Source organism: Cynocephalus volans, chromosome 3 (assembly GCF_027409185.1).
Source record: "Cynocephalus volans isolate mCynVol1 chromosome 3, mCynVol1.pri, whole genome shotgun sequence".
Taxonomy (NCBI): Eukaryota; Metazoa; Chordata; class Mammalia; order Dermoptera; family Cynocephalidae; genus Cynocephalus; species Cynocephalus volans.
This window is the reverse complement of record NC_084462.1, coordinates 21091322-21106903: the sequence shown is the minus strand read 5'-3', so window position 1 is coordinate 21106903 and position 15582 is coordinate 21091322. Positions and strand designations below refer to the sequence as shown.

General features: G+C 41.7%; 1 protein-coding gene across 5 annotated transcripts; it reads left to right on the top strand.

Moving 5' to 3' along the window:
• The first annotated feature begins 3550 nt into the window (after positions 1-3550).
• Positions 3551-14396, top strand: ZDHHC4 (zinc finger DHHC-type palmitoyltransferase 4). 5 transcript variants are annotated; one of them, XM_063090685.1, is made up of 8 exons: positions 3551-3622; positions 4129-4297; positions 4964-5088; positions 5855-5928; positions 6332-6510; positions 7864-7989; positions 9131-9375; positions 14050-14396. In XM_063090685.1, the coding sequence occupies exons 3-8, from the start codon at positions 4972-4974 to the stop codon at positions 14344-14346; spliced, it is 1038 nt and encodes a 345-aa protein (XP_062946755.1). In that variant the 5' UTR covers positions 3551-3622; positions 4129-4297; positions 4964-4971; the 3' UTR covers positions 14347-14396. The 5 variants fall into 5 exon arrangements, with proteins under 5 accessions (XP_062946755.1, XP_062946758.1, XP_062946757.1 ...); XM_063090688.1 differs by having other exon boundaries at positions 3555-3622; positions 4167-4297; XM_063090687.1 differs by having other exon boundaries at positions 3557-3622; positions 4129-4192.
• Positions 14397-15582: the final 1186 nt, after the last annotated feature.

Genomic DNA, 15582 nt, shown 5'->3' with positions numbered 1-15582 from the left:
ATGCGATCATCACATATTGTACACAAATACTGATAGTCAACTCTGTACTCCACAAATATGGATAATTATGTTTCAGTAAAAAAACTAAGAGAAGCAGCTCAGCCTGTACCCTAACAAATACATAAAATGTGTAAGTACTGCAAAGCAATAAGAAAATGGTAAACAGCTCAAATAAAAATGGGCAAAGGGTGTTGGTAAGCAATCCACAGTACAGAAAGATAATTGGCTAAAAAACACATTAAGATGTTCAACCTCACTGGAAATTGGCCAGTTGTAATAAGGACAGCATAGTGCAGTAATTAAGAACAGGGACTGATTCTTCAGCCCAACCGTCTGGGTTTGAATATTGGTTCTATTACTTCCTAGCTCTGTGCCTCACTTTCCCTATCTATACAAGTGGCATCATCATCATCATCATCATCATCATTATCCTCCTCCCTACCTCACAGGTTTACTATAAGGATTAAATGGTATTTGAAATTTTTTGAAGTGCTTAGAACAGTGTCCGGAACACAGTGCTATATAAGTGTTTGTTGAGAAAATAAACAACCAAATACCATTTCACCCATCAGAATGACAAATATTAAAACAATTGATTGCATTGAATACTGGAAAAGGTTTAGAGAAACAGGCTGTTTCGGACATTTGTAGCTAAAGAGCAATTTAGTAGTATTTATTAAAATTTAAAAATGCCTGTCTACTCTTTGGCCCAGAAATTCTACTTCCTTGTAACTGCCCTAGAAAAATACTCCTATTTGCGTGCAATTAAGTTTGTGCAGGTATTTCCACTGCTGTATTGCTTGTAATAGCAAAAACTTTAATTAACATAAATATTTAGCAACAGAACAGTTAGAGGTTGCAGATTGGTGGCTCTTGGGCTAAATTGTCCTGCAGGTGTCTTGTGTTTAGCCTGAACAGCATTTTAGAATCTTGAATTAGCTGCCAATATTAAAAAATCATATTTATGTTGTAAAAATACAGATTTTCAAATGTTTTTAAAACATGAATTCTGTATCCTTTGGTTAAGTTAACAATCCTTGTCTATGTAAGTAGCTGCTACTGCTTAGAAAAAACACACCTGCTCCACTTTGTCACTTTACCCATTTGTTATACTGCATAGCCCCTGTAGACGCTGGAGTTTGGGACCCTGGCAGATGAGTTATGGCTCAGCTAAGTAAAGGAAAGCACGGGCAGGCCTGTTAGCTCAGTTGGTTAGAGCACAGTGTTATAACACCAAGCAAGGTCAAGGGTTCGGTTCTCCCATACCACCAGCCGCCAAAAAAAAAAAAAAGTATATAACAAGGTATAAAGCTACACCTTTTGTAGCTTTATACTCCAGTTGTCTGGTTAGGTAACTCATGACTAAAGCCAAAATGTTTCGTTATTTTAGTTACACTAAGTTTCCATGGCTAGGGTTCAGACCTCTCAAACCCATTGTACAGACTGGGTCACTAGACTCCCTCATATGCCAGGTTGGGTCACCAGACCCCTCACATGCAGGTCCAAGCCAGGTAACTGGGAAAGATCCCGGGAGCCATGTGGCAGACGACACAAGCTCAGTCCTCAGCAACGGCGGCAGCAGCAGCTTACAGGTCTGGTGGCGACAGCCTTGCGGAGGGTCTCAGGGGCCCTGGCAGCAACAGCCGCCAACAGCAGTAGTGGCCTCGCTGTGCCCCCCACCACCCCGGGGCATCTGACGATGGCGGGGGGCACTGTGGCTCAGAGCCACTCAACCTTTATACTTAAGTCCATAACCCAGGACACCTGGACACACATGCGCAATTACATTAGACAACAACCAAGGAACACCTGGGCGCATGTGCATATTTACATCAAATGCTCGGCAAGATTCTGAACATCTGAGGGGCCCTGACCATTTTCCTGTATTTTCCCAACATGAGGTAAATACAATGTAGTAGATATACACGCAGTGGGGTGGAAAGATTACCAGGTCATATTGTTGAGTGAAAAAAAAGCAAGATGCAGAAACTGTTATGTATAAGACTATCATTTCTGTAAACAAGTTACATACTTGCATATATATATACTAGAAAGTAAACTCTATAAGTCAGGGATTTTCCTCTGTTTTGCTTATTGCTATGTTCCTAGTGCCTAGAACAGTGCCTGGCACATATTAGGTACCCAGTTTATATTTGTTGAGTGAATACAAATGTATAAATACATAGAAGGTTTTGGTGGATACACACTAAATAGGAGTGATTCATTCTGTTAAGGGACTGGGATTTGGGAGAGGTGGTGGTTAAGGGAGATTTTTGTTTTTGTTTTGTATATTTTGACTCTTACAGGAGTACATAATATTGTATTACTTGCATACATTTTTTAAAAGAAAGGCAACCCAGTACAAAATACGACAGGTGTTCAAACCAAGATTCAAGCTAGTCTAAACTGAAACCATCCAGAGAAAAATGAAAGCGGATAAAAATAAACCTCTGCGTTTATGAGTAGAAAAGGTAATTCAAAATATTTAACCACCAGCTCCTTATCAACCAGCAGGGTGATGAGTCAGCTGGAGACACTGATGAAATCTAGCCCACTCTGGACCTGAGGGAGCTCCATCTACAACCAGCCTTCCCTGGTATATCTTCAGATTTTCGTTTTTGTTCTTTCATTTCTGTGTTCACAAGTTCATGAAGGCCTTGGCTACAATGTATAAAGAAGGTGTCCATCTTGGTAAGGAGTTTTTTAAAAAGGAAAAAGAAAAGGAATCAAGAAGTTGGGGTAGGTAGTAGCAAAGACAGGAAAAGAGAAGATCTTTAAGGCCAGCGTTTGGAGATCAGACATTTCTCCTCAAAGGGAGGATAAGCCCGGCTCAGGTTTTCAGAGGCGTCAAGAATAGATTGGTCTCATTGGTCAGAGCTGTTCAGAGCAAAGAAACACCCGCAGGGGCCTTTTCAGTGCTATGTTTGGAAGCACCTCTTCTCACTCCAGGTCTGCCTATCATCACACAACCTTCCCTTTTATCCTCAAGGTTTGTAGTCAAGCACTTGTCACTGCCCCCCAGGAGGATGTTCAGAGCTGCACAGAGACAGCAGGAGCAAAGACACGTGGAGCGGAATCTGACTCTGATGGGTACAGAAGTCTTCTACCCGCTTCCGCGGTGGCAGATGTTGGAGAGGTTAGGACAGATCACAACAGTGTGGCTGGCTACAAGCAAACTTTGTCCACCACGAAGACACAGTATAGGAGCCCCCAAGTGTGACTACCCATGGCCGCCGGGTCCCCTTGCTTGGCTGTGAGGGGACCACAACTGGGCTGTTCCCACGCGGCAGGGCGGCTCGGCCTATTTCCCAGCACCCGCGTTCTCGCCCGCACGAGGCCCAGGACGGTCCTCTCCTGGCGCTCCTGGCAACGGTGCTCTACAATCCCTCTGCCCAGCGGCCACACCCGACGCCCCCCGGAGACGCGGAGGACGGGGCCAGGGGCGACCCCCACCTCACAGTAGATAAGCGGCCCGCCCGGAACCCCTCGGCCGTCCTCGCACACTTCCGCCGGAAGTGGGTCTCGCCGCGATCACGCGCTGACGTCACGAGTCCGCCAGACGTCTCGGGGCGCGCCCTGGAGGCTCCGGCGGGCTGCGGCTGTAGGTTGGCTGAGCCTGGCGGTAAGGCCGCCTCCTCGGGGCTCTCTGACACCCCCGCTGGCCCAGGGCTGTTGGTCTTCTCGTCTGACCCTCCCTGTCCCCGTGTCCTACCTCCTCCCCGTCCGAGGCCCGGGCGCCCCCGGTGTCCCCTCCGAGCCGGCTGCACTCTGCCTCCTTCTAGCCGGGCTCCGGCCCTGGGGGGATAACTCCGGCCAGGCCCACCCGCCTGGAGCCTGTGACATAGATTAGCCTCGGGAGGCCCTCTGTTCTCCAGAGTGGGGGCCTCAGGAATAGAGATAGGGATAGACCCAAGGCTACCTACCGGCTTGGCCTATTTCTTCCTAATTTGCTGTTTCGCACGATGTCTTATAACCCGTTCACAGTGGCTGGGGATCAACATCCCCCCTTCCAAACTGTTTTCCACGATGTGTTCTCCCGCTAACTCCTACTGAGTCCTATTCTCGTGAGTGTTGAATTGATCTGTTGAACTCCTATTACGTGAGTGTTGAATTGATCTGTCTCTGCAGCCAGATCCAGCCTCCTGGAGGAATCATGTCTCCTGCAGGTTTTGGGTGCCACCTGGTGTGCCAGGTACACACCGCTGCCCAAGAGGAGCTGCTTTTTGAATTCTTCGTGAATGTTAGGAGGAGGAATGCCAGAGCTGCCGGCTGAATATTATCCAACCAGGAGAAATATGTAGGCTGGGGACCCTGAATCACTTTGTGAGGATTGCTGCTCTTAAACTCTTAACTGTTTATTCTGTTTTATGTCATGAATAGTCTCTGGTTTAGTTATCTTGGTTGGAAGTCCCGCCCCGAATCATATATGCTAGGGGCAAAAGTAACCATTTGCAGCTTCTTAACACAAACCTGTGTGTTGACTGTGGTTCTGGTGGGTGATCCCTGATGGTTTTGGCCACTGTTCTGGAGGGATGCTTCATAGGACACATACCTGATCTTGGGTGTGGGGCCTCTGACTGCCCCTAGTAGATGCTTATTCTGATGGCATTGTCAGTAGGCTCTTTTGTGTGCATTCTGTATTAGTATCTGTGTGAACATTTAAGGAAGTAGAAGAATGATTTGTTGCTGGGAGGAAGGAAGGTGGATGCGTTTTCTTTCTCACTTAATTTTGGAACTTGTGGGCAGGAGATGCCGCAGTGTTAGATTAGGAAACTTCATCTTTAAGGAGAGAGCTCAGGACCATGTGGGAGGTCCCACGAGGGGCAGTAGGGCTCTGTGGCATGTACTTGAGGGCTGATGAATTCTGTTTTGGGAGCCAGTTAGGGAGTTGATGTCTGAGAATATGTGCCATGGAATAAATCCCTCAGTAACAGATAGTCACCCTCTTTCTGTTCCTCTGTAGCCCCCAGGATGGACTTTCTGGTTCTCTTCTTGTGCTACCTGGCTTTGGTGCTGATTGGTGTTGTTATGATCTGCATCTGCTCAAAAACCCATCACTTGAAAGGCCTGGTCAGGAGAGGAGAACAGGTAACAATGACCCTTGGATACCACTGAATTTTAAGTACTGAGCTAGTCTAAAAGACTCACTGGTTTCCTGACAGGACAAAAAAGAGATGCTGTTTAAATTCATTGGCTCATTTATTTTTTATTTATGTCAGTCATATATTCTAAAGTCTCTGTTTTTGTTTTGTTACTGCTGAATGTAATCTTGGGATGATGCTTTGAGATAAGATAGCATTTTCAAGATTGGCCATTTTCCTCTGGGTTTGATGCCTGTAAATGGTCATGGATGTGAGCAATGTCTGCTTGGAGGGGCTTGATGGGTAAAACTGGAGCATGAGCAGAATGCTGAGCATCGTGCTACCAGCCCTCCTTCAGGTATCAGAGTGAGCAAAATAGGGACAAACAGCCATGGGAAGGGGTTGACTTGGGAGAGATCCAGGCTAATGCCCAGTAATCTGGAGGTGGATTCTGGAACCTGAGATTGAACCCTGGGCATGGGAAGGAGCAGCCTTCACATTGGCATTCCCTGATCCTTCCCCTCTGCTTGCCTTCCTTTCCCTGAAGACCCTGACAGGGCAGAGTAGAAAAGGAAAGTTAACGTCAAAGGAAGGCCAGTACACGGAGGTCTTTCTCTTTATTCTCTCTTAAATCGCTTCTCTGCTCATATGTGGAAACAAACTTAGCATCACCAGTCTTGCCAGGTGTGTGTGGTGCATCTCATTTGTTTGGGAGTTGGGGGCAGGAGGGGAAGAGAAATGAAACTGAGTCATTCCCTTTTCTTTTGTTTCAGGTAATTTCCTGTATAGTCCCAGAATGCCTTCAGAGAGCCATGCAAAGATTGCTTCATTACCTCTTCCATTCGCGGTATTTATATTTCAGAGTTTCACTGTCATCCTCTTTTCTGTTTTGATTATTAATTGTTGCTGTCCTCTAGCTTCAGGAAGCTCCTTGTGGTTCCCAGCATGGTAGAGGAAGGGCTGCTGGAAAGGATTAATAGTTGTGGGTTCAGAATCTCTCCTCGTGGATGGTCTGCCTTCTGTCTCTAGGGTTTGACGTGTGTTGTTTTTTTTTTTTTAGAGTGGGGAAATATTGACATGTATTTCTTTAAAATACATGTGAAGTATTTCATATAGTTTCTTATTTAATTCTTAATTATCTCATGCCCAAAGCAAGTGGTTGGCCCTTGGTTACTTTCCTTAGTATTGTATGATTTCTTCATTGGAGAAGCCTCTGTGAACAAGCCATGTATATGTCTTTTTCCTTTCAGAAACCACACTTTCATTATCCTGCACGTGGTCTTGCAAGGGATGGTTTACGCTGAATATACCTGGGAAATATTTGACTACTGTCAAGAGCTGGAGTTCTCCTTGGATTACCTTCTTCTGCCCTACCTGCTGTTGATTGTGAACCTGGTTTTTTTCACCCTAACTTGTGCAACCAATCCTGGTAAGTTGAGGCGCTTTGTATACAGACTGGTAACAGCTCAACTGTCTTGCTGATAGTGCTGTAAACAGGTAGTGGTCCCCCTAAGGACTTTGCAAAAGATTTGATATGTGGTAGTTTTATTATCTTTCAGTTTTGAGTATTTTCTAATTTTATTTTATTCTTCTTTGATCCATGGGTTATTTAGAATTGCTCAAATTTTTCCACTATACTTTTAAAAAAGGTTTATCTTTTTGATACTTTAACTTCCTTGTGTTATATATAGAGCTTGGGTCTCTATGGTACTGTTTCTTTTAAAAAAATTTATTGATACTTGTATTATGACAGGGCATGTGGTTTTTGTAAGTGATCCATGTGTGCTAGAAAGAGTGTGTATTTTTTAGTTCTTGGGCAGAGAGGACCATGTAATTCCATTACATCAACGTTGTTAATTATGTTCAAATATTTTATATCCATATTAATTTTTTGTTTGTTTTATCAATCAATTATTGAGAATGGTATGTTACCTCATTCTGAGGGTAGACTTGACAGATTTCTCCTTGTAGTCAGTCACTTTTTGCTTCATATTTTGAAACTATTATATGTTTTATTTTTTTTCTTATTAAATGCAGTCAAATTTAGAATTAGTATTTTCTCTTCCTGGTAAGTTGAATCTTATTTTAAAACATAGTGAGCCCCTTTATCACTCCTAATGCTCTTTGCTCTCAAGTCTCTTTTGTCTGATACTAACATTATTATACTACTTTTTTTTGGATTGGTATTTGCGTGATATTTTTTTTCCATCCTTTTACTTTTAAACTTTTCTGCCCTTGAAGCATCAGATGTCCATCAACTGATAAATGGATAAATAAAATGTGATAAACTCATTAAGTGGAGTATTATTCAGTCATAAAAAAGAATGAAATACAGATTCATGCTGCAGCATGGATGAACCTTAAAAACATGCTGAATGAAAGAAGCCAGACACAAAAGGCCACATATTATGTAACTCCATTTATATGAAGTGTCCAGAAAAGGCAAATTCTACGCAGACAGAAAGTAGATTAGTGGTTTCCAAGGCCTGGGGGCATTAAAGAGAAATGGGGAGTGACTGCTAACGGGTTTCTTTTGGGGGTAATAAAAATGTCCTAAAATTGTGGCGATGGTTGCATAACTCTGCGAATGTATTAAAAACCATTAAATTGTACAATTTAAATGGGAGAATTGGGTTTGTGAATTATATGTCAATAAAGCAGTTATAAAAAATGAATTACCTAAAATATTAAATATAGTAGTTTTAGTTGTGTTGGGACAGGTTTTGTGAACATCTAGTCCACCATATTGCTTGAAACTGACATTCATTCTTACTTTTTTCAGGCATCATAACAAAAGCAAATGAATTATTTTTTCTTCAAGTTTATGAATATGATGAAGTGATGTTTCCAAAGAACGTGAGGTGCTCTTCTTGTGATTTAAGAAAACCAGCTCGATCCAAGCACTGTAGTAAGTGGGCTCTCCTGGTTCTAGCTGTACACTCCACAATGCACACATGGGCTTTGTCTGTAAGGGAATGTTTCATGAATCTAAAAGCAGAGCCATCTGATCCCCAGATGTGAGGTGACCACTACTGGTAGAGGCCAGGTAATGGTTTCTTTCAGATGACTGAGGGTATAGTCTCGTGTTCTTGTGTAGTGGATGACTCTCAGCCCTGGGCATAACAGCCCTTCCTTGACATGTGGCAGGGCATGCTGCCCAAGAGATGTTTCTGTGGGATGTTGTGTTTGCAGATTTTAGTGGGAAACCTAGTCTTCTGGGGAGTGCCCAAGATTCTAGACTAGTGGTGCCTAACAAAAATATAATGTGAGCCACATATGTAATTTTAAATTTTATAGTGGCCACACTACAAAAGCAGTAAGAGACAATTAATTTTAATCATATATTTTATTTAACCCAACATACCTAGAACATCATTTTAACATGTACAGAATTATTTATGAGATAGTTTATATTCTCTTCTTCATACCAAGTCTTTGAAATCTGGTATGTCGGCTTCATTTACAACACATCTCAATTTGGACACGAAACTTTCATTGGAAATACTTGATCAATATTTAGAGTTCATAAAATTTACAGTTGGAAGAGTAGACTCACATACCCAAGCTATATCCAGACATTCTTAAAAGTTTTCCAGTAACTGAACTGAGTACCAAAATGTCATTTTCCTTTACTGTCCACATCTACATTGAAATAATGTTCATCTTCATGAGGAGAATTGACTTGACTTTAAAGCAAAAACATCAGTTTTAAGACTAAGTATGTCCAAATTAAGTAAATTCACTAACTCATATCACCTCAGTATTATTCACATTGAATTCAAAGGAATATTGTATAAATTGAAAAAACTAAATTTGTCCATACTGACAAAGTATTCTTTCAGATTTTTCTTGTAGCCATATTTCAAGTGCTCAATAGCCACATGGCTACTGTATTGGACATTGCAGTTCTAAAAACTTGTAAATGACAGCTGCCATTTCTCTCTACTCATACTGCCAGTGGTCAGTTTGTAAAAATCTCCATAGGTGTGCACAATGTCATTGTCTCATCACGGACCAACCCAGCGCATAGCTCCCTTCTTTCTGTTTAGGTGTGTGTAACTGGTGTGTGCATCGTTTTGACCATCACTGTGTTTGGGTAAACAACTGCATTGGGGCCTGGAACACCAGGTACTTCCTCATCTACCTCTTGACGTTGACGGCCTCGGCTGCCTCCATGGCCATTGTGAGCACTGCGTTTCTGGTCCACTTGGTGGTGGTGTCGGAGCTGTACCAGGAGACTTACATTGATGATCTCGGTCGCTTCCAGGTTATGGACACAGTCTTTCTTATTCAGGTAATTATGCTGTGGGCTGTAGGTTTCTGACTTCAGGTTTCAGAATTGGAGAAAGAATGTTTGTTTTTCCAGTAAAAACATGAAACTATTCCTTTTTTAAAAAATGGATATAAAATGCACATGCCATAATATTCACCCTATTAAAGTGTACGGTTCAGTGGTTTCAGTATATTCACAGAGTTATGCAACCATCACCACTATCTAATTTTCAGAACATTTCATCACCCCAAAAAGAAACACTCCCCTTTTCTTCCTCCCGCAGACCCTGGCAACCACTAATCTATTTTCTGTCTTTATGGATTTGCCTTTTCTGGACATTTCATGTAAATGAAATAATACAGCATGTGGCCTTTTGGAATGTTTTCAAGGTTCGTCCATGTTGGAACATGAATCTGCACTTCATTCTTTCTTATGGCTGAATAATATTTCATTGTATGGATATACCACGTTTTATTCATTTATTCATCAGTTGATGGACATTTGGATGTTTCCACTTTTTGATTATTTTTTAATAATGCTGCTGTGAACATTCACTTACAGTTTTTGTGTGGACATCTGTTTTCATTTTTCTTCAAAATGTACCTAGGAGTGCAATTACTGGGTCTTATGGTAACTCTGTAATCATTTGAGGAACTGCCAGGCTGTTTTTCAAAGTGTACCATTTTACGGGCCGACCCCGTGGCCCACTCGGGAGAGTGCAGCGCTGGGAGCGCAGCAGCGCTCCCGCCGCGGGTTTGGATCCTATATAAGGATGGCCGGTGCGCTCACTGGCTGAGCGCGGTGCGGCCGGTCACAAAAAGACAAAAAAAAAAAAAAAAAAAGTGTACCATTTTACTTTCCCACCAGCAGTGTATTGGGTTTCCAGTTTCTCCACATCCTTGCCAACACTTTTTATTGCCTGTCTTTTTGATTTTAGCCTTCCTCATGGGTATGAGGTGGTATCTCATTGTGGTTTGATTTGTATTTCCTTAATGATTAATGATGTTGTGTATCTTTTCATGTGCTTATTGGCAATTTGTATATCCTCTTTGGAGAAATGTCTATTCAAAACCTTTGCCCACTTAAATTGGGTTACGTGTCATTTATTGTTGAGCTGTAAGAATTCTTTATTCTGGACACTAGATCCTCATTAGATATATTTCTCCCATTCTGTGGATTTGTCTTTTTATGTTTTTGATAGTTTTCTTTGAAACAGAAGAGTTTTTAATTTTGAAGAAGTTCAATTTATCTGTTTTTTCTTTTGTTGCTTGTGCTTTAGTGTCATATTTAAGAAACCATTGCCTAATCCAAGGTCATAAAGATTTACACCTATGTTTTCTTCTAAGAGTCTTATAATTTTAGCTCTTACATTTAGGTCTTTGATATATTTTGAGTTAGTTTTTATATTTGGTGTAAGGTAGGTTTACATCTTTATTCTTTAGTATGTGGATATCTAGTTGTCCCAGTACCATTTCTTGAAAAGACTTCTTTCCCATTGACTTGTTATGACACCTTGTCAACAGGAGTTTGTCATAATGTAGGGGTTGAAGCCAATCTTTTAAAAAACTGATTTGGGAGGGGAGGGAGGGAAAAAAGAAACAAACAAACAACTCATTTGATCACTAAAAGATTTCTACTTCATTTATGGGAAGTAGCATATGAGTAGTCATTTTTTTGGGTTAACTGCCTAATTCTCCTTGAATGTTTTTTATTTCTTTTGTTTCAAAGAAAATAATATGTCATGCACAAGTGGGACATATTCCAGAAATGCAAGATTGGTTCAATATAAGGAAATTGATTAATATTATCCACCACATATTAACTATAAGGAGCAATGACCTGGTTATTTGTTTAGATGCTGAAAAGCCTTTCACAAAATTCAACACTTGTTCATGATTTAAAAAACACTCAAAAATAGGAACTGAAGGATATTGAAGGATATTTTCTTAACATGATAAAACACACAGAACCACTTAGTCTTAAAGCCAGTATCTTTTTTAACACTACTATTTTAAAATAATTATAGTTTATCGATTTATGGGAGGTTACAAAGAAATACACAGGATGTCCCATGCACTCCTAACCCTCTCCTCCTATGCCACTATTTTATACAACCACAGTACAATGCTAAAAATCAAAAAAGTGACATGGGCACAATCCACAGAGCTGATTCACTAGTTGTATGTGTGTGTGTGCGTGTGTGCGTGTGTGTGTGTGTGTGTAGCTCTGTGCAGACTTGTATGTGTAGCCTTGTATAACCACCACTACAATCAAGATGCTCAATTGTACACAAGACTCCTTCGCGTTACCCCTTTATGGCCACACCCATCTCCCCTGCATCCCTAACACCTGGCCACCACCAATCCATTCTCTATTTCTGTAATTACGTTATTCTACAGTTGTTTCATAAATAAGAGTCATAAAGTATGCATCCTTTTGAGGTTGGCTTTTTTCACTCAGCATAACTCCCTTGATAGCCATCCACATTGCTGCATGTATCAGTAGCTCATTCCTTTTTATTACTGTGTATTCCATGGGATGCATGTATCAGTTTTTCAACCATTCATCCTTTGAAGGACAGAGCAATTGTATTATTTTACATTCTCACCAGCATCCCTGCTGGCATTTAATGTTATCACTGTTTTTCACTCTAGCCATTTTGATAGGTATGTAATGATACCTCATTGTTGTTCTAATCTTAAGTGGTTTTTATTCTTAAATTTTATCCAGTTATGAAAATTTCCAGACCCAGAAGAGTTAAAATAACAGAAGTGACTACCCATAAACCGTCCACCTAGTTTTAAAAATTTAACATTTTAATCTGTTTTTTTTCTGTATATGTGATATATTTTTTCTGTATTGTTAGAAATAAGTTGGAGATATCGTCACTTCACTGAGCTTGCATGCATCTTTTAAGTATGTCTACATATTGTATAACTACAATTCTATTATCCCACATAAGAAAAGTAATAATAGGTCTATATTTTATCTAGTCCATATTCAAGTTTTGTTCTGAACATATCTCTTATAAATCTTTTACCTTCCTGAAACAGAATCCACTTTATAGTTACGCCTTGCACTTGAATGTTATGTCTTTTTAGTCTCTTTTAAGTCTAAAACAGTGCCCCTACCTTTTTTTCATGATTTTTTTTTTTTGTAGTCTAGTTGTCTTTTAGAATGCCCTATGGTCTAGATTTCTCTGTTTCCTAGTTGTGCCATCTAACTTTTTTCTATTTCCTTATATTACTGTAAGCTGGAAGTTAGTTTTAGAGGCTTAGTTAGATTTGGGTTAAATATTTTTGGCAAAAATATTGCTTATGTAACAATGTGTGTTTCATATTGCATCCCATCAGGTGGAACATAGTATCAGTAACTCCAGGTTTGATCCATTATTGGTTAAGGTGGTGACCACCAGTGCTCTCTCCATTGGTAAAGCTCATTTTCTCCTTTGCAATGGGTAATCTATAGTTTTGTTTTTGTATTTAGGACTATTTCTTTAGGAGAGATTCCAAAAAATACAAATACTGGATCAAAGATTATCAACATTATAATACTGTTGATATTAATATATAGTCAAATTGCTTTTCTAAAGCTTATGCTTAGAACAGAGTATAAGTGTTAATTTCACTGCATCAGAGCAGGCACTGCCGCTGCCTGGGTGTGGGAAGGGTTTTCTAGTTTGATAGGAAAATATGGTGTACCTTTAAAAAAAATCATATTTCTTGGATTAGTTTTGATTACTTTCCTTGTTTGTCAGTCATTTGTATAGCTTCTTTGTGAGATTCTTTGTGAGCACCCTTGACCTTGATGTTACAACACTGTGCTCTAACCATCCTAGCTAACCGGCCAGCCTAAATTCTTCATTTTCTTAGTTACAAAAATAACATAAAAATTCAAGCAGTCCAGAAGTAGTGTTTAAAATGAAAAGTGAGAATTATCTCCTCCCCACCCCTGCTCCACTTCCCAGAGGTAACCACTTTCGTAGCTGGTGTGTGTATTTCCAGGCTTTTTTCCTATGTTTATTCATTTGGCCATACACCATTACAGAGTCTGTTTTGTTTTGTTTTGTTTTGTTTTTACACAAATAAGGTCACATTGTGATCCTTGCATCTTGCCTTTCTCATTGGGCAATGTATCACAGTTTTTTCAATATCAGTCCATAGAAATTGACCTCATTTTAATGGCTCCTATTATTCCATGGCGTGACTATCCAAGGGTTTATTTTACTCTTCCTCATGGATGGACATTTAACTTGTTTCTTTCAGGAAGACAGGCTATTAAAATCAATGAATGTCCTTGTACATGAATTTTTGTAGTTGTATTGTTTTAAGAGACATTGATCTCTTTTGTCCAACTAGATTTTATTTTGATGTGCGAACTAGGTTTTGGTTTATTTATGTTATAAATAGCTAACTGGCATAGCACCATGTCCTGAGTAACCTTTCCCTTTCGCTCAATGTGAACACTTCATTTAACCCATAGTAGAATCTTGTACATACTAGGATTATTCCTGGACTATTTATCAGTGCTGTTTATGGTTCTGATTTATGTTCAGTGGGTCAGATTTGAGCACAGGAAGGTGAGCTGAGGAGGCAGCTGTGTTGTATCTGTGGGCAGGACCAGGGCTGGTGGTTACTGACCCTTAGGAATGTCACAGTCCAACTGCCTAATATGCTGTTGCTTCTTTACCTCCAGTACCTGTTCCTGACCTTCCCAAGGATTGTCTTCCTGCTGGGGTTTGTCATGATCCTGAGCTTCCTCCTGGGGGGCTACCTGTGCTTTGTTCTGTACCTGGCTGCCACCAACCAGACTACTAATGAATGGTACAGAGGTGACTGGGCCTGGTGCCAGCGTTGCCCCCTTGTGGCCCGGTCCCCATCAGCGGAGCCCCAAGTCTACCAGAACATTCACTCCCATGGGCTTTGGAGCAACCTTCGAGAGATATTTCTACCTGCCAATCCACATTATGAGAAAAAAAAGAAATATGAATGAAAAGTGTTACTGTCTTTTAAATATAGTATACATTTATTTATACACATGGATACTTATGTTCTCAGTGTTGTTTTTTGGTTTCTGCTGTGTGTTTATAAATCGACTTTCAGTGGGTAAGGAAGGGAAGGGACAACGTGTTTACTGAGTGCCTAATCTTCGCCAGGTGCTGTGGTAGATATCCCCCTTGCTTATCCTCTGTTGGAACCGAGCACCTCTGAAGTCCTAGTGTCAAGGGGATCAAGAATGACTTCTCAGAGGTTCCATGTAACACTGAGACCTTGGTCTCTCGCTCTAGACTCTGGGCTCTTGGACAGGAAGGGCCTTACGACTGTCTCCTGATGTGCAGGACAGGGTCTCAGTGACTCAACGTGTTGGAGCTGTGCCTGGATGCGCCTTCTTTATTACCCTTCCCTATTCTCTATCCCCTCTCTCCCAGGGGATTTTCATCTCCTTAACCACCACAACATCTTCACCCAGGCCTACCTTTGAGCCAGCATGGGCTTTATACGAGGCACATTCCTGTACCTGTGGCCTCCTGCCTGCCCTCCACAGCCTCTTCTGGCCATATTCAAATCTTTTTGCCCTGTTTAAAAATTCCAAAACTAAACAGCTAATTCAATGCCTTGAGATGACTACTGACCACCGGAAAAGAGGTTCATATAACGTGCTGAGGATTTTTAGAAGCAGGACGCAGGTGGGTTGGATCTTGTGGGCTACCTAAGAGTCCCATGGCCCTCCCAGGTGAGGCCAAGGATCCAGCATGCAGGGAAGCCAGGCTACTGGAGATTATTGGGGAATAGGGACCCTGGGGATAGGAAGTGGGAGCAGGGAGTAGGGAGGTCCTTACCGGGCATCATCTGTCACAGCAGCCCGTGTGTGCAGAATAGATGTAATCTTTAAGATGGATTGTGGGACTTCGAGGGAATCCAACTCGGGAAGCCCCAAGCCAAGGCTAGGCAACCCCACCCTCCCATCCTCGCTGGTGGCAAAGCACGGTGAAATCAAATGGTGGAGGCTTTGAACGCCGCGCAAAACTAGCCAGGGAGCCTCGGAAAGTCTCGAGTGGGCATTCACTGGGGTATGTGGCAAGCCGGACTTGGCGGCGGCTCCTGGTCTTGTGGCCAGGGGGCGGGGCGGGGCGTACCTCCGGCCGGGCGGCGCCCTTTCCCGCCCGCGGGCCGGCCTCGGTCGCCAGGGGGCGCCCTTCCGGGAGCGCTCCCAGCCGCTGCCTGCACT

Excerpts from the sequence above, each read along its gene's own strand:
- ZDHHC4 (XM_063090685.1), top strand. The coding sequence starts at position 4,972 with ATGGACTTTCTGGTTCTCTTCTTGTGCTACCTGGCTTTGGTGCTGATT. Across the intron at positions 5,089-5,854 it reads TGGTCAGGAGAGGAGAACAG|GTAATTTCCTGTATAGTCCC; the intron begins GTAACAATGACC and ends CTTTTGTTTCAG. Across the intron at positions 7,990-9,130 it reads AGCTCGATCCAAGCACTGTA|GTGTGTGTAACTGGTGTGTG; the intron begins GTAAGTGGGCTC and ends CTTTCTGTTTAG.